Consider the following 18,270-nt stretch of genomic DNA (forward strand, 5'->3'; position numbering starts at 1 on the left):
TGGGTCTTGGTAGATGCATGGACTGGATCTTTCAGCTCATGTGGATGATGATAGAGCCTAACCAAAGTTTTCCTTACATATTTGTTCAAACGATTTCCCCTTGCACTGGGAAGAGAGATAGGGCTGGACTATCACTACTTGGGGAGGGTGCTGTGAACTCACCTGTCAGTGGAATCAGACAGCCCTTGATTCCAATTCCAGTTTTCAGCTGAGAAACCCTGGCAAATAATGTGGTCCTCTGAGCCTCAGTTTTCTTCTCTGTAAAATGGGGTGGAGGACTTTTTTTTTTTTTAACCCTGCATGGGCTTGCTTGACACAGGATATCTACACAAATGTTAGTTCCTCTCCCCTCTCTCTATACCTTCCTTGAAATTCTATCCATACTCTTAGGAGAAATTGGTGACATTGGGGCAGGAAAGTATTCCCTATGTCCCCTTTTGTCATTTTTCTTTTCCCCCACAGAAGGCAAACATGTCTCAAACATGTCTTCTCCTTCTGTTCCCTCCACCTATCCCTTCCCCCTCACTCCTGCTATATAACTGCCACAAAGGGAGGACAGTAAAGGAATCTAAGGACCCAGCTTCCTCCTGTGGTGTTGGTGACTCATAGGCTCATTCTGGAAAAGGACCCTATTTGGAATTTCAAACACTATCTCAGCGTTTTTTGTGGGGTCTTTTCCTGTTCCATTTCTCTCAGCCTAGAGCCCTGGGAGGTGACTTTGGCCTGGACTTTCTGAGGAAACACCCAGGCCAAGGTGCAAGCCTGTCCTACCTAGGTAGCTGGAGGAAGGGAGGGACTCGGAGTTAAAAGACTTTTCGCCGAGGAGGAATATCTCGAACTCTTTCTATCTCGGTGAATGACTCACTGGAACTCGTGTAAACACAGGTGTAATATGGGCCTGCGGAGGACTTATAAGTCCCAGCGCGATGGTAGGCCAGTGCTCTCTTCCAACCCTTGCATTCCACATGCAGAACACTAAAGTTCAAAGAGGTTAAGCAATTTGCCAGAGGCACCCCGCAGGACCTGGAATCTGCAGCCGGGATTCCCAGCCTCGATCCTCCAACCGCACCACCACCCTTCTCCCAGGGTAAGAGGAACTGGCAATGACTGTATCCACGCCGCTTTCAGAGCCTCAGACCCATACCTGGTCATTCCTCTCCGGGCCCCTCACTTCCTTCTTTCTTCCTCCTTCTCCCTCCCTAACCAGGGTCTCTCCAGGCCAACTGGATGAATGGATGCACAGCACCTATTCCCATAACTATACCTGTGCAAGCACTGTGGCTAAGAAAGCCTTCAAACACGGAAGCTTGCTTGCCCCTGCAGAACTGAGCAGAGTCATGGCTGAGGAAGGGGGTGGCCAGAGGGGGTTAGCTGGGGGGTGGGGGGGCGGGGGTCTGCTGGCGCTGGGAGTCGGGGCGGAGCTTCGCGGTGGCAAGCTGGTGGGCAGGGAGCGGGCGGGAGGAGCGGGGCGTGGAGTTTAGAAGGATGGGGGGGGGGCTGGAGAGCTGTAGCTGCTGGGGCGGGCTCGCTGGGCTGGGGGGACGCGGAGAGGCGGCGGGGACTGCGGAGGTGCGGCGCGAGCCGCGGAGGGCGGCGTAACCGGAGGCGGAGGGGGCGGAGCCGCGCTCACAGCTGCCACCCGGCCGCCGGGCCCAGGCAGAGGCCACCCGCCCGCCGCCGGGCAAGCACCGCGCGCAGACACTCTCCAAACAATGCTCCCGGGCGCCCGGTCGGGCGGCGGACGGCGAGGCCACCGACGGCGAGGCCAGAGGAGCGCAGCCCCGAGGTGAGTCCATGCGGCTTTTTGCAAATTCGGGCTCTTTTTGTCTGGCAAACGTGGCCTCACCGGGTGGTGGTGGTGGGTTGCAAGAGCGCTGCGGTCGCCGCGCAGGGACTCCCCTGTCGGTGTCGCCCTGGGTGACAAGCGGCGGATCCCGGCGAGTGGAGCGACTGAACCGCATGCACCCGGGGTTGTGCTGGAGGTGGAGGCGCCGAGCGGGGAGAACTGGGGAGCCGGAGTGGTTTTCGATTCATTCGAGTATCGCGCTCTTTAAAGGGGGAAACTTTCCTTCGAGTTCCGGGAGCGGGGAACCGACTGTTCGGAAGGTGGTACTGGTCTGGCTGCTGTGTGCGATGGGAGACTGAAACGCTTTCCACCGCGAGCATTGTCAAAGGAGCGGAGAAGGAGAGATCGCCCGGGCTGCTCGGAACAGTTCCCTAGGACGATTTGGGAGTTAGGGTAGTTACCTCTTTTGCAGCAGCGGGCCTTGAGAAGCAACTGGGTGATACCTTTTTCCAAGCCCGAGCTGAGCTCCCTAAATGCAGTGAGCAGGTTCTTAACCTTTGCTTGTGCTGCCCCCTCCCTAACCGGCGAAACACACACACACACACACACACACACGGAAAATAGAACCTCTCTACTTTATGTCTTGTGAATGGGAATGGAGCCGCCTGAGTATTCGCAGCAAGCAGCGGCCACTGGCTCACTGTGTGTATTTCTCCCAGGTAAAGCTCAGCCAGCACATGGTTTGCAGAGCCGGTAGCAAAGCCCAAAGGTCTAGGGGCCAGGAGTTTTGCAATGCATTTAGCCCTGAGTCGGGTTTGAAAGGCTTTATTGATCACTGGGCTGAACTATCATTAACAACGCTCTCTCTTCCTTTTCTGAAAAGGAAATGTGACGGGGAACCCTAGGGAATTCTACAGTTTGCTATCTTGGGGTCCTGTAGAACTCAGGTGTCCTTCTTATCAGTTTAGACTGTAGTGGGTGCAGAACCACATTCCTCCTGCCGAGATTAGATTACACAGCATTGGAGAAAGAAAAAAGAAAAGAGAAAGTTGTGTGATTATAACAACTTATCCTCTGTGTGTGTTGGTTGGGAGGGGGGGTAGTTACGATTGCCACTTTCTCTCTTCTGCCTGGTTAACCCTCGCCAGCAAGAGTGTGTTGAAATCCACATGTATTTCCTTTTTCAGATGTTGCATTAATTTAATTGCAATATATAGATTTTTTTGGTTAGAGTTTTCCGGAATTCTGTCACTTTAGAGTAAGGCATAAGTAACTTGCTGTAAATATGAGGGGTATTTTGAGCCAAGATATTTAATTTTATGGATCTGGCCACCGATTTTCTTCAGATTCTTCAAGAAATGGGGTGAGAGTGTATCTGAAAGCTTTGGTCTTGTAAATTGTAGCCACAAATCTAGCGCAGAAGTTTGCAGAGACGAAGCTATTTTGTCATGGCTTAGATCAGAAAGAATGTTGAAATCTTTTTCTAATCTTACACTGCTGCCTCCCACTGCAATGGGGGAATTTGCATAATTCTGGGGGCGCCACCCCTCAGAGGTAAGGAATGTGGGCTGAGAAGGTGCCATTCCCAGGCTGAGGAGCTGGCACCTGTGAGGTGTGTCAGCTCACTCCTGCATGGTGAGCGCCACTTGCTTCATGCTTCACCATTTTTTACTTAAAACAAATAGGAGGTACTTCCAGGCAAAGAAGTGCAACATGAAAAGGGCCCTTTCTGGCCAAACAGACATGGTGGTAAATTCTGTTTGCTTTGACAGAGAAACCAGTTTTAATAGGATATAGTTAGTGATGATGGCAAATCCAGAGCTTCATTTTGTCCCCTTATTTAATGGTGTCCCCTTTAAATACCCCTCCACTCCACCCTCCATCCTGGAGATGAAACTCAGGGGTGCTTTACCACTGAGTTACACCTTCAGCCCTTTTTGTTCTATATTTCGAGACAGGATCTTGCTAAGTCAGTGAGCCTGGCCTTGGACTGTGATTGCAGGTGTGCACCTGGGCAACTGGCCCCTTTAAACACCTCTGTGTCTCTGGGAAGTTGTGTGGTGAAAGTTGAAACTGACCTGCAGAGAATTTCAGAGTTGAGGCTGAGAGCAAAGACAACATCATAAACTAGGGAGGGGGGCCTCAAGGAAACCTGCAGGATAGTTATCCCAGGCCTACCTAACTCCCAGGGCTATTGCAGGCCGATGGCTATAAAGGAGGGTGAGTGGGGGGGGGGCTTAGAAAGTGGGGCATCTGGCACCAAGCAACGTCCCCATCACAAATTTGGGTTCCTGCTGAGGAAGGAAATGAGATGTGGCCTTGCAAAACGGCTTCTTTGTGAATCTGTGGTAGCCGCTGAGGAAGTGGTTAGATGCCAACCTCCTCAGATAGCCCAGCTTGACCAAGAGCTGGCAGGAAGCTGATGAGCCCACACAGAGCTGGTTTCCAAGCTCTCTTCCTCCATCCCACAGAGGGGGCGTGGGAGCCTCTGCCTGTCATAGATGTGAGCCTGGCAGTGTCTTCCGTGACTGGGAAGGTCTAGTCAGCCTTGGCTCATCAGCTTCCCAGGAAGAACCCACTCCCCTCCCCTGAAGACCAAAACACTCCCTCCGCTTTCCAGCTAGCCTGCATCTCTGACACTGTAAGGGAAAGAGAAGCCCTGGGCTATGCCTCCTCTGCTTGTTGAAGCCCATGACTTGTCCTAGAGAACTTGGCAGGGAATGAACCTACTACTTGGGTGTAGTTGGAGAAGAAGAATTGAAATAGCAATCATTAAAGAAAAGGATCAAAGGCTCTAGGTGGCCACTGACAGTCTGTTCTTCTGGCTGTTCCTTTAGCTTAAAGATGGAGTTGGCTTCATTGTTAGCTTGGGAGGAAAAAGGGTTCCATTTAGCTTCAGCACTCCTTGAGTATAAGCACCTCCGTCTGTGAGTGTGGGAGACAAGAAAGAGGGCGCTTCCCACAAAGGCTCTGGAATTTTCTTTGGAGCTCCTGGCACATTCCACCTGGTTAGTCCTGTTGATTGTTTAGAGAACATCAACCTCAAGCAGATTCTCACGGAGCAAAGTGGAGTGAAACCCTCGGGTGAAACCCTCTCTGAGCAGTGAGAATCTGTTCACCTCCAGGACTCAAGGAAGAACAGGAATGAGGAACAGGGAGCAGCAAGCTCCTCAGTATTTCCTCAGTATCTGGAACCATGAGGTGAGATGAAGGACTGCCAGCAAAGTTGCCTTCTCTTGCCAGAAGCACCAAAACCCGTGTCCTTGGACGAGTGTCAGATTTTGTCCTTGCTGAAGTTTGCCCACCTGTAGAATGGGGATCACAGCTGCCGATGGGATGTTATTCAGATGAATTGGCTAATGTTTGAAGCCCTTTGATCTCCTCAGGGGTGAATTTACAGGGGGCATGGTGCAAACTGGGCTTCCAGCTTTACTCTCAGAAGAACTGAACTCTTTCAAGAAGCTGATCTTCACCCCTGAGCTATGATAGGGAAAATACTATCCGATAATCGCTTCTCTTATATTCTGTCCAGTTTACTTTCAGGCCAGGACTGTGATGACCATGCATTTCTCTCTCTTCTGTCTTCCTCCTTGGCTTGCAGCGCCCAGCTTTGATGACCTCACTCAGCTCAGGCAGGGTTGAACCCAAGGAAGAGGAGGGGCCAGAATTCCCAGATGTCAAATCTCCTGACAAGGTGCCCCTGGAGGATGGACCAGAACCACACCTCTTCCTCACCCATTCCCACCTCCACCTGTCCGGCATACGGATGACAATGCCCATTTCAGCCCTTCTATTTTTTTTTTTTTTTTTTGGCTGGAGGGTGGTGCCAGGGATGGAACTTGGTCACTTGGTCACTGAGCCACATCCCCAGCCCTATTTTTGAATTAGATTTAGAGACAGGGTCTCACTGAGTTGCTTAGCACCTCACTTTTTGCTGAGTCTGGCTTTGAACTCAAGATCCTCCTGCCTCAGCCTCTGGAGCCGCTGGGATTACAGGCGTGTGCCATCGTGCCTGGCCCTGCTTTTATTTTAATAGAGTTCTTGATCAAAAATTGTGAGTTATCTAAATGAAACATGTAATCCTGGCTTGGGGCCTGGAGGCCACCTGTCTGCCCTTAAATTGCTATAAGAGACATTACTAGGATAATCAACATCTTAAAACTACGTAAAGGTCTTGAATCAATATTACTTTCTGGTTGTGAATTGTGTGGTTAGACGTGCAAATTATTAAATGGTTCAGGGGGAAAAGTATGTGTATGTGAAAAGATAAAGCAAAGAAAGTCAATGTAATAAATATTAGAAAATCTGGAAAAAAAATTGTGAGTTATCATCTGGAAGCCATTGTTTTAATTTGTTGTACTACTTTGAGGTTCTTCTTTCTTGGGGGCAGCGCCTTATGCTCTGGACTCCCTCTGCAGTATCTTAAAGAATATATCAAGGAGGTACAGGCCTCCCTTCTCAAACTCCATGATTCCCTCTTATAACTGTCCCACACCCTCAAGTACTCAGTGTTTTAAGGACCTGAAATGTCTTTTATTTTGCAGTCTAGTTTTTGCAGCTCCTGATAAGGTCACTCCAGTAGAGAGCGTCCAAGAACATTGTGACAAGAGCGTGAGGGCCCCAGAATAAATGGAATACTCATCTTTACCTTGTTGCTCCTCCTTACCCCACTGTGTCCTCTGTTCTCTTCCCTAATCAGATAATTAGACTCTAATAGCTAATACACCCGTCTTCTAATCAGGCCAGTGATCTGCCTTTCCAGGAGACTGCTCCAGGACCTACCTCTGTCTTCCACAAGACTACGCCAGAGGGCTGGGCACAAGATGAACCAGCACACTACTGGCCCACGATGCTCCAGACCATCCGACTGAACCCTGAGAGCCCCAAAATGTCTGCGTGCAGTGACTTTGTGGAGCATATCTGGAAGCCCGGGTCCTGCAAGAACTGCTTCTGCCTACGGAGCGACCACCAGCTAGCAGCTGGCTGTCCCCAGCCCAGAGCAGGCAGCCTGCCCCCTCCACCACGCCTGCCCCCCAGGCCTGAGAATTGCCGCCTGGAAGATGAAGGTGTGAACAGCTCACCCTACTCCAAGCCCACGATTGCTGTGAAACCCACCATGATGAGCTCAGAGACTTCAGACGTGTGGACAGAGGCCAACCTGAGTGCTGACGTCCAGCAGGTGAGGCTGACTAACCCCTGTGGTATTTTAATAGGGGCTGCTTCTTTTCTAACACTTGGTGACTGGCTGGCAGCCAGGGAGGGCTGTTGGAGCAAGAATCCCGTAGGATGGCTGCCCGTTGGCTTGCCCAGAGATTGCTTTGCCCTGACTGCTGCTATTTGGCGATGGCCACCCTCCTTTGTATCTGTCCCTTTAGGCTAATTATTGTCTCCAGTCCCTCAGATTTCCTCCTGTGATACGGAGACTTGTCTCAGGGCAGACCAAAAATGAAAAACCTCTTTTAAAAATTTCAACTGATGATTTAGCAAGGCCCTAAGCAACTTAGTGAAACCCTGTTTCAAAATACAAAATTTTAAAAAAGGGCTGGGGATGTGGCTCAGTGTTAAAGCACCCCTGGGTTCAATCCCCCATGCCAAAAAATAAAAATAAAAAATTCAACTGACAATTTTAAATGTATATACAATTAGCAGTCATTACATAATGAATCTCATGCACACAACACTCATCAACATAAGCTTCAAAATCCATCAGCTCATGACCAATCTTGTTTCATCTCTGACCTTATGCACCAATTGCATATCATTTTAGTAATGTTAAAATATAAAAGTTTTTATTAAAAAAAAACAATGCCATTACCACACTTAAAATATTAACACTAATTATTTATTATCTTCTAATACTCAGGGAGGGTTCATAATCCCCCCTCTTTTTTTTTTTTTTTGTACCAGGGATTGAATTCAGGGGTGCTTAAATACTTACTAAGCCTCATCCCCAGCCCTTATTTATTTATTTATTTAGAGACAGAGTTTTATTAAGTTGTTTAGGCCCTCAGCCTTCCAGGCTGCTGTACTTACAGGCATATACCACCACTACATTCAGCTTGTAATTTTGAAGCTTGGATTTAAAAAACAGTTTTGATCTAGAATCTATTGAAACAGTTACATCCCTAAAGGTTAGACCTTTCTGCTCATCTCACAGATAACCCTTAGAAAGTAATAATAATTGAGATGACACGTAGACCAGGGCTGCTGGAATTTGCTGACTTGGGACACATCTTGGAGGCTTTATGTCTAAGACATTCCTAAGAACTGCTTGCTCCATGTTGACCTCTTTGCATGTTCTAGTTTTTCTCAGCCAATGTGGTGAGTGGATCAGGAAGGGTGTGTGAGCTTTATGTGAAAACAAAGGTCAATTTTAAATCAGAGGAGGCTTAAATTGAAGAGAGGCATTTCCTGTGGTTGCTCTGAGTTCCATGTCCCTACAGGGCTGTTCCATTTTCCCTAAACTGGTTACACCCATTCGCCAGGCCATTCCCTACACCTTCAACCTTCACCTACATCAGCCAGGGACTCTCTAAGTTCTGAATCCTTTGGGAAAGGAGCCAAATGCAGGCCCTACTTTGAAACTGTTTCTAAAAGGGGTGGTGATAGGGACTTTAGAAGGGAAGGAAAAGGGAGCAGGGATGGGAATGGCTAGTCCACATCTCTCTTTCATAGCCCAACTGGTCCAGTCACTTAGGCAGCTCTGGCTGAGGTAACCATTGTTAACTGGGAAAAAGAGCAGCTTTTTAGCTTTGCCTGAGGCAGAACCCAGCTAGGAGAGAAGAAGCCTGGACTCAGCTAAGAATGATTCCTCACTTCCTGCCCTGCCGCTCCACACACCCCAGGTGTTTAAAAATCATGACTTCTGTTTCTTCTGGAATGCACCGTGACAGGGTTATCAAAAAGCCAACCAACAGAAAGCAAAAACTTAAAACCCAACCCTCTATTTTCCAAGCCTGTAAGAGACCTATTTCACCCAACACTTGTGACAAAGGCAAAATGTTCTCTTTGAGGGTTTGTGGTTTTTTTTTTTTTTTCCTATCTCACAGACTTAAGCCAAAAGCATTACAGACCCTGGGAGGGAAGCTGGGCTCAGTGGGTGCCCCAGCAATGCTCCTCAGCATGGGGAGATCAGAAGGGGGGTGTGCCCGTGAGTCCCTGCTCCCACGTGCTCGCACTGCACCATAGAAGGCAGTTGACAATGTCATGGCACTTGGCTGTCACTTTTTCTCTCTAAGCTAAGTCTTTTCACCTTGGTCTGTGTAGGCACTCTGGAGACGAGCCCCGGGCAAGCTCCCCCTCCCAAAGCAGGAAAACATGCCCATAGTTTACCTGGGCAGCTTCCGCGGCATACAGAAGCCTGCGGCTCCCCCTGCCTGCGCGGATGGTGGCCCTCGCTGTCCCCCTGCCTACGCCATGGTGGGCCTGCACAACCTGGAGGCCCGCGGGGAAAGGAACATCGCCATCCACCCCGGGAGCTTCCCCGACGAGAAGCCTGGACGGGAAGAAAAACCCTCCTTTCCCTACCCAGAGCTGCCCACGGCTCAGGAGAGCTTCCGCCAGAAACTGGCCGCGTTTGCCGGGATGACATCTGGCTGTCCCAAGAGCCCTAGGCCCTGCCCCTCTCCTCAGCCCCTGCGGGAGTCCCTGCCCTCTGAGGATGACAGCGATCAAAGGTGCTCACCCTCTGGGGACAGCGAAGGCGGAGAATACTGCTCCATTGTGGACTGTTGCCCCGGGAGCCCTGTCGCCAAGGATGCTGCTCGTGCGGAGGGCTCCCGGGGCAGACCTGGCGCAGGGACCTGCTCGCCCACCTGCTGGGAGCAGGGAACTTGTGCTGGGCCTAAGGACGAGGAGAAGCGGGTTCTGAGCTTCCCCAGTGAGTGCTGTGGCCAGGGCCCCACAGCCAACAGGCCCCACCTGGGGCCCAAGAAGCTGTCCCTTGCTTCAGACGCCGCCAGTTCTTCCGATGGCCTGTCCTGCGGCAGCACCCACAGTGGCGCCAGCAGCCCCTTCGCTGCCCACCTTGAGAGCGATTACTGCTCCCTGGTGAAGGAACCAGAGTCTGGGAAGCAACAGGACTCGGGCTGCCACTTGGTGACCTCTAACAGATGCCCAGGGCTGGCTGCAGAGCCCCAGGCCCCACCCCACCCCAGGGACGCTGTACAGCCAGAGCCCATCTATGCCGAGAGCACCAAGAGGAAGAAACCAGTGCCTGTGCCTTCCAGGCCACAGGCCAAGGCAGAACAGGCAGCAGCTACTCAGGGCCAGGGCCAGGTATGGACAGGTGATGTCTGGACTCAGAAAACAGTGTCTGGCTGGAGTCAGGACAGGGAAGGCTCAGACAGGACTCCCCAGGTGTCAGCTACCATTACAGTTATGGCGGCCCACCCAGAAGAGGACCATCGGACCATCTACCTGAGTAGCCCCGACTCTGCAGTGGGGGTGCAGTGGCCACGTGGGCCTGTGAGCCAGAACTCAGAGGCTGGGGAAGAGCAGACCCCAGATGGGCAGGGACCGAGCTCCAGTGAGAGCCATCCTCATGATGCGACTGAGAGCACACCCAAAGGCAGGCCTGCCATCCCCCCCAAGCTGTCCAAGAGTAGCCCTGGTGCATCACCGTCCTCTTCCCCACTGGCTGACCCCAGTGAGGGGGGCTCCAGTGGCAGTGGCATCGGACCCCAGCCTTCATCCCAAGGCCCCACCGACCCCACTTCTTCCTGTCGGATCAATGGCATCGTCAGCAATGAGCCTGCCAGATGTCCTCCACCCACCACCTCTTCAGCCTTGGACCAGAGGCGGCCCAGGTTCCAGACTGGTGCCTGGAGTCGTCAGTGCCGGATAGAGGAAGAGGAGGAGGTGGAGCAGGAATTGTTGAGTCAAAGCTGGGGAAGAGAGACAGAAAATGGCATCATGGACCATTCAAATTCCTCTACCTGGCACCGTCTCCACAGCATGGATGGCTCCTCGGGACAGAATAGCAAAGCTGGGATTGGGATGAGCAAATCGGCTTCTTTTGCCTTTGAGTTTCCCAAGGACAGAAGCAGGATGGAGGCATTCTCACCTCCTCCCCCACCTCCCAAGTCCAGGTGAGTAACAGTGTCCTGTGGGAAAACAACTTGGCTCTTAAGGAAAAGTACCTGCTGGCAGGTCCAGGGCCTCTCTCCAGAAAGCTTGACCTTTGCTGCCTTGCTGGAAGGCCTTTAGGCCCAACCTCCAGGCCTCCCCTCTGGGCAGCAGTGTCTGCCCAGAGGCCATTGTGCCTTTATGTAAATTTTGAAGAGGCCCAGTGGAGCCTTCAGAGAAAAAGAATTATTGTTTGTGCTGGAGCTTTGCAAACAAACTTACAAGCAGAGCCCTGCAGGGTTTGGCTATTTGCAATGAATCTTTAAGGAGCTGGGGTTGTGGCTTAGTGGTAGAGCACTTGCCTAGTGGGTGAGGCACTGGGTTCGATTCTCAGCATGTGTGTAAATGAATAAATCATGAATAAATCAATAAACATCTAAGGAACGAATCTTTTAAAGCTAGAGGTATAGCTCAGGCTGGAATGCATGCTTGAGGGGGACTCTGGGTTCCATCCTCAGCATCACAAAAAGTAAAAATGGTGTTGGGGGGGTGAGAAACCCTGCCAGGCTGTCACCCTTATGGTATCCATATTTTTATACCTGGTACTCTTTTGTTCCATATCTTCCTCTCTCTCTCTCTCTCTCTCTCTCTCTCTCTCTCTGGTACTAGGAACTGAACCCAAGGTTGCTTTATCTCAGCCTTTTTTTGCCTTTTTAAAAATTTTCAGACAGGGGCTTGCTGAAGCTAGCCTCAAACTTGCTATCCTCCTGCCTCAGCCTCCCAAGTTGCTGGGCCTGGGTTTTTGTTCTTTTATAAGTGTCTTCTGCAGGATTTTTTTTTAAGGAACTCTGAAGCTTTTTATTTGTATAAGCATGCAAAAGAGGGCTAAAGAAAGCAAAACAGGCAAAGCCAAGTGTGTGCTTAATAAACTATTACCCGGATGGTGATTAGGTACTGGGGCTAAAATTAGAAAAGAGGAAGCTTTGCACTTGGTTAGTAACTCTCAGATGTTTATTTTTTTATTTCATTTTTTCAGTCCTGGGGATTGAACCCAGGGCTTTGTACATGCTAGACAAGCGCTCTACCACTGAGCTACACCCCCAGTCCTCAGATGTGGTTTTTAAAGGGAAAAAAAAATGTAGTTTCATGTTAGCACGTTGAATCTCACAGCTTTTCGCACAGCCTCACTGCTGTCCTGCCAGTTTAAAGTACCTTTCAAAGGCTCCAGAAAAATAAATGCCTTTTTAAAGGTATTGAGCTGTGCATGGGATTTAAATTGTGAGGGGGGAAAAAATCCCTCAGTGAAAGCAAAACTGATTTTATCAGGGGAAAAAAGAAACCTGCTGTTTTTTTAAAAAAAGACAGATTTCTCTAGTCCTGTCATTGCCAGTATTCTGTTTCAGTGGATGTGCCCTAGGTTGATGTCAGAAACAAGGGAATTGACCACAGAGAGAAGCAGCTGTGACACTTGACTTTGAACGTCAAGGCTCTCAGGATGTGATGTGATCTAACGTGGGCTTGTTCTCATGACCATCATCCCTTTGTTCTGGTAATGCATAGGCTGCCTACCATGCAGAATAGACACCTTTCAGATCTTCAGGCGATTGCAGACTCTTTGGCTACAATTTTAACTCCCTGAATGAATGAGCAATTCACCAGCCAAAAATGAACTCCCATCTATATAATACTTCCTAAGGGCCAGGTACAGATTCAGGTATGTTAGACATAATAACTCACTTCAGCCCTAAAGGGGAAGGATTACCATCGCCAATCCCTAGGTGACAAGACAGATATAGAGAGCTGAAGTAACCTGTCCAAGGCCACAACCATACCTAGCAGTCCAGCCCCAGGTCTGTGCTCCTAAACATACAGTACACATGGTCAGGCATAGGAGTATCAGCCCCTTGTATTTGTGTGCCTCTGTTTCTGGTAGGTTGGTGGAAAGTACCATTGTCAGTGTCAGAAAACCAAGTTTATACTCCATCTCTTTTGTTGAGTGGCCTTGCACCAGCTGTTTACTGTGATTTGAGTTTTCGGGTTCCTCTTTTTCTAAAATGGGATGATGATAAGACTTTCATAACATCCTATTATTGAAATAAGTCGAACAACAGAATCTAATGGGGGAGGTAAGTTGTGATGTAGTCAGAATCCACCCAGAGCTGTTAAGTGTGGCAGCAACCACCCATACCCTATAATAGAAACCAGCCTGGTCCGGTCCCGGAAATGCCACCTGAGCCTGGGGAAATAGCTAGAACTTTCTCACTTGAGAATCACAGTGCTTGGAGAAATCCCAGTAACCATAGCAGCATGACTCAGGAAGGGTTTTAATTAGCATCTGGATTGAGATCAGAGTTTTTCAGTCCAATATGTTTTGATAAAACCCTTGGAATAAATTTAGCTCAAATCAGGTAGGAATCTCAGAGGTTCCAGCTCTTAAAGAACAAAACAAAAAGATTAAAAAAAGTTCTTACTTTGGGAGAAAAATGTGGGAAGTAAAATTAACTTAAGGGAACACAGAAAAAAAAAAAGAAAAGAGCATCTTGTATTATTTAAAATAAGCCAAACTAGTCCATTTGAGAAGCATTTTCATTTTTCAAGCATTGCTGACATAATCCTTTGAATCTTCATGTCTCCCCTGTGAAGAGATAAGAGGGAAGGCTTGGGACCATAAGCTGACTTTTAAATCTGGAATTCCTCTGGGGAGAGAGGGTACCATGAAGTCTAAAGCCTTCAAACCTAGCTGATTGAGGTGTAGGCAAATCAAGAGTGTTAGTGAGAATTCAGCCCATAGCTGATTCAGTACCAACACCAGTGTGCACCAGTAATTACGGCAGGCTGATGTCTATTTTCCAAAATGGAAGTTATGGAACATCTTCAAGCAACGTGGGAAGTTAAGCTGATTTCTTGCATGGACCCATCTGTTAAATGCTTTCTGTATCTAATGATTAGATATATGTATGCTTTATGCGCTCTGAACTCGAGAAAAAGAATTACTTCATGCAGGACTATGTTACTTTCCACTTACATGGTGTGGAGAGATGGACAGATTTGTCTGCTTTCTTGGGGCCACCATGGAAGAACAGAGAATGAATTTCTGGGTTGTCTATCATCCCCCTCCAAACTGGAGGGGAAAAAATAGATGTCAAGAATGACTTGGTTTTCCTATGGTCCTGTTTCTAATGTTTGATAGTAGTAGCCTATCTATCTTTGAGATACTGTCCTCTGTAAGCTCCCATTTGCATTCCTGAGAAACCTCTTGCTGTAAGGTTCTGCAGAACCAAGATCCTCCAGGCACATTTAATGTACTGAAGGGTCTTGCTCTGGATGTGTTTAGGGTGCTCCCTCTTTCTGAGCAGGAAAGGAACAGTTTGAGCCTTTCCTGACCCTCTGCTGCTAAGGCAACCTCCTATACCCGAACGCTGTACTTAGAATGATGGGCCACACCAATCTCTGGGTCATTCTGCAGGTTATAAGGTAAGGATTGACAAGTACTGTTGGTTAAGAGTTGAAATACTGCAGGCAAGAGGCATGGCCTGTTAAACATCACCTTCAAGACTTAAGGCAGTTTAATGAGCTGCAGCACCTAGGGAAACAATTAAGATGCAAAAATAATGACATTTCTTTCTGCCCTTTGTTTCTTTGCAGATGCAAACCTAGTTTGAAATGACTTATGACTTTAACAAGTCAGTTAAAGGAGAGTCATCTAGTTAATGCAGATACGTGTTTCACCCCAAATTAGGATGATAGACCTGAGCATGGAGGTGAAATTGAGGATGATAGGTGAATCAGATATGAGACAGGTTTATATAGTTTTAGTTCCCAAATAGTCTGGTCCCAGGTAGATAAGACTAATCAATAGTTTCCTCCAAGAAAGTGAGAGATGTGTTTGTTTTAAAATTATCACTCAGGACCGTTTTAATTTTAACTCACTGCTGGTCAGGTCTCCCCTTCCTCTCAAGGATGCTGGGGAGCAGAGGGTGAGTATGTCCTTGGGCTTTTTCTCCCTCTTACAGTTGCTCCTGCATTGCTTCTTGGCAGACAGGTAGACACAGTGTCATAAATAGAGCTCTTTTCTGTTCACAGAAGTGGACACTTTGCCAACCCAAGGAACCAAAATGACTTTGTTGTGTGGTCTCTCTTGTAACCTGGTCACTCAGCATGAGCCCGGAGAATGACAATAGAGTGAGTGAGGTGGCTATTTGTCTCCAAACTCCATATCCAATCTGATTAAAGCTCCAGGTGCTTTGTTCTGAAGGCTCCCTGTACTGAAGTGAGTTTCAGGGGGTGGTACCCGTTTACTAGGAAATCCAATAGTTTCGGTGCTGCTTGAGCTTATCTGTGTGGCATTTGAAAATCACAGTTTATATAAGGAAGCTCTGTATTTAGATAATCTTCTTTAACTATGTTTAGGCTTCTTGACCAAATTTAAATAATAAATAGGCTAGAATTGGTCAGAGAGAAATGAATCCTGGGCATACTCCAGTGGGAGAAATTGCCCCCTCCCTACTGTCCCTCGCCAGTTGTACACAGAGATTGGGAAGGAAACAAAGCCTGTGTATCAACAGTGCAAGTTCATACTCTGTGTGAAGCCAGAGGCAAATCAAAAGTTAGCCTCTCCTATGAGTTTGTAGATAGAACCTGGACGCATGGGGGACAGTCCATGTGCCATACGCATTGAAATTGATTCCCATCTTCCTGCTCTGTAATATTTAAGAAAAAAAAATCACTGACTTGACAGTAATTTATATAAACTCGTAAGACATTCTAATTTTGAGCATACATCCTTGTCTAAGGCGAGGAATTAGAGATTCTTTAATTCATCAAATATCTACCAATTGCCTGCTTTTTCTTGGGCTCTGTGCAAGGCGTTTAAAACGCCAGTTACTGGGGTTCTGCCCTAAAGATTCTGAGGGTTGAGTTGATATGAATTAAACCAGCAGATGTGCAGCACAACTGTCAAAGGCTGGCTGCTGCTTTGATTTTCTTTGATGAGTTCTGTTCTCAGAGGATCTGGATTCTTTCTCTATAAATTAGGCCAGGTGCTCCTTGACGATAAAGAGCATGCTTAGCCATTCTGGGAGGTCTAGACTGGTTCCTGGCATAGAGTAGATGCTCAAGAAATGTGTTTTAAATGGGACAGTTGTAGGCAGAGACCATGCCCTGTTTATTTCATTTTACAGAAAAGCATCTGACTTCAGGCTTGGCACATAATAGTTTGCATAAGACTTGTTGAGAGAAACAGCCCAGTGGGGCTTTGAATCTGAAGGATCCATCCTGCTTGCCTCGACACTGTGTTCATGCCTGTTTTTGCATGGAACACAGCATGTCTTCTGTTGCGTTAAAATGGGTCCATGTTTGCTTCTCTTGAAGAAATTGTAAACTTCTGGGTGTGCAGGTGCCACAGCTCTTCCTAGACTTCTCTATAAAGTACCTTTCACAGAAATTGACACCCAACAGGTGTTCAATGCAGAATTGAATTTTTAAAGTCCACTGGGCACTATAGATGAAATATTTCTTGATTTGATTTTTTACTGGATATGGTTTATAATTCTTGGCTGTCCATGCTCAATAAAACATTGTCACCCTAAGTTAAAGAAGTTGAGGTTAATAATTGTTCATGCTTCAAGGTGGGCAAACATCACATGGGCACAATACATACTTTCGTGGATTAATCACTCTCTAATGATTATACATTTCACTTTTGCAAGTGGGTTTTATTACACTGCCCCCCCCCCTTTTTATAAAAGCTGAGCAGGTGTGTAGAGCCAGCCCTCTCTGTCACAAGAATGTTCTTTCAGGGAGCAATCATCTAAGAACTTTTTTTTTTTCTTCCACCCAGTAAGTGACCGAGTAATTCTAGGGTGTGGTTTTGCTTCTCTGAGAACAGATTTTTTTCATAGTCTCTGGGGGGGGGGGTGGAAAACACAAACTTGGACTATATGATTGCGCCTCCTCTGTCTATCATGCAGACAGAGGGACTTTGTTCCTAGAACGGCTGGCCTAATTTTTTGGGCACAAAGGTCACCAATTGGTGAGAAATATTCTCTACTAGTGGCCCAAGGAATGTTTGGTCGTTGGATTGTTGTTTTGATTGAATTTGTACTTCTTCTATCAGGGTTGATTAATCAACTATAAAGAATCATTTGTGCCCTTTTCTGCAGCTAATACGTTTCAGAGTTGGAAGATCTATAAAATAGGCCAGGTGCTCCTTGAAGATAAAGTCTTCATTCTCTATGTTTAAAATTGCTCATTATTTCTTCTATTGACTTTTGGGCAGATCCCTAAAGATGCTGGGTGTTACGAGTGTTTGTGCTGTTCCCAAAATTCCTTGCCTTGATTAGCTTGTGTCCAGTACCCTGGATGGCTTATTCTCTGTGCTTCTCTGTCAGGCAGACTAATAGAAACAATTCTCCTTTGTTCAGTGATAAGGGGAACTTTCAGGTTGAAGACTACCTTAAAAAAAAAAAAAAAACAACTTCCCTTTTACTCAGATATTTTGCTGTTGAGTTAATTTTAGTATCTGTCACTATCAAATGATCTCCTTGACTCCCCGGTAATTTGGTTTTTACCCATTTCATACCCATTTATACATGTGCTATAAAAATTTTTCTGACATGCACTTGTAGATCACTAAGAAAAGGGAAGGAAAGTCTGGAATTTGCATCATTTAATATGATTCTTCATATGTACTGATCAAAAGAAAAATAAGATTTTGTGACTGTGTAATCTTGAACCGTGAAGGCAGTTGGGTTGCATCCTCTATACCAATCCTGATCAGTTGGAAGACTGCTCTGGAGCTCCCTGTGGGAACCCACCCATAGCAAAGTTTGCCACCATCAATTGGTACTGTCTGCAGGTCATTTAGAGGTAGGGGTACAGGCACAGGTGCCAGCTACTTGCAATCCAGTCTTAAAATCTAAAATCTACCATTTAAAATGTGAAATACTTGATAGTCAATAACCATTCTCTGTGTTCGATTAAGAATTCAAGAATTCCCTTACTTTGTGGATGGGGTCTGTGGTCTGTCTAGCCCCGTGGCCCTAAGCTCAGTATTTGGCAGAAGATGTCATCCTCTTTGATCACAGCCTCACATTTCAGACAAGATGCCAAAATGTTTTGTTTCCTCCCAGGGAAATTATCATTATAACTACTCTATGAATTTTAACCTTTTGAGAACTCAGTATTAAAATAAACAGCAACTACCCTTAAGTGTATTACCCATTATTTAAAGTATTGTTTTTCTTTACAAACTTTTTCAGTCCTTAATTGTTGAGCAATGACTGGTCACTTAGCCTTTCCTCTTTGGCTTGTCCCTCTGATTTCCTTTGTCCAAAATTAAGGGTGAATTCAGGAGATGGTAGATGCAGAAGGTGTGTCAGAATCCTCTAGAAGGCTAGTTTAAGCATGAAAATTAGGTA

The 18,270-nt window shown here is 47.2% G+C and overlaps 1 protein-coding gene across 2 annotated transcripts in view; it reads left to right on the forward strand.

Moving 5' to 3' along the window:
* Positions 1-1,704: 1,704 nt before the first annotated feature.
* Prag1 (PEAK1 related, kinase-activating pseudokinase 1) overlaps positions 1,705-18,270 on the forward strand; it is a 53,484-nt gene continuing 36,918 nt past the window's right edge. Inside the window, exons 1-3 of one of the 2 annotated variants that reach the window (XM_026402915.2) lie at positions 1,705-1,786; positions 6,549-6,965; positions 9,053-10,875. In XM_026402915.2, the coding sequence (XP_026258700.2) occupies positions 6,636-6,965; positions 9,053-10,875 (2,153 nt within the window). In that variant the 5' untranslated portion in view covers positions 1,705-1,786; positions 6,549-6,635. Of the gene's footprint in view, positions 1,787-6,527; positions 6,966-9,052; positions 10,876-18,270 lie in introns of both variants that reach the window. The other variant, XM_026402916.2, reaches the window with a different exon arrangement.

Source organism: Urocitellus parryii, chromosome 14 (genome assembly GCF_045843805.1).
Source record: "Urocitellus parryii isolate mUroPar1 chromosome 14, mUroPar1.hap1, whole genome shotgun sequence".
Taxonomy (NCBI): Eukaryota; Metazoa; Chordata; class Mammalia; order Rodentia; family Sciuridae; genus Urocitellus; species Urocitellus parryii.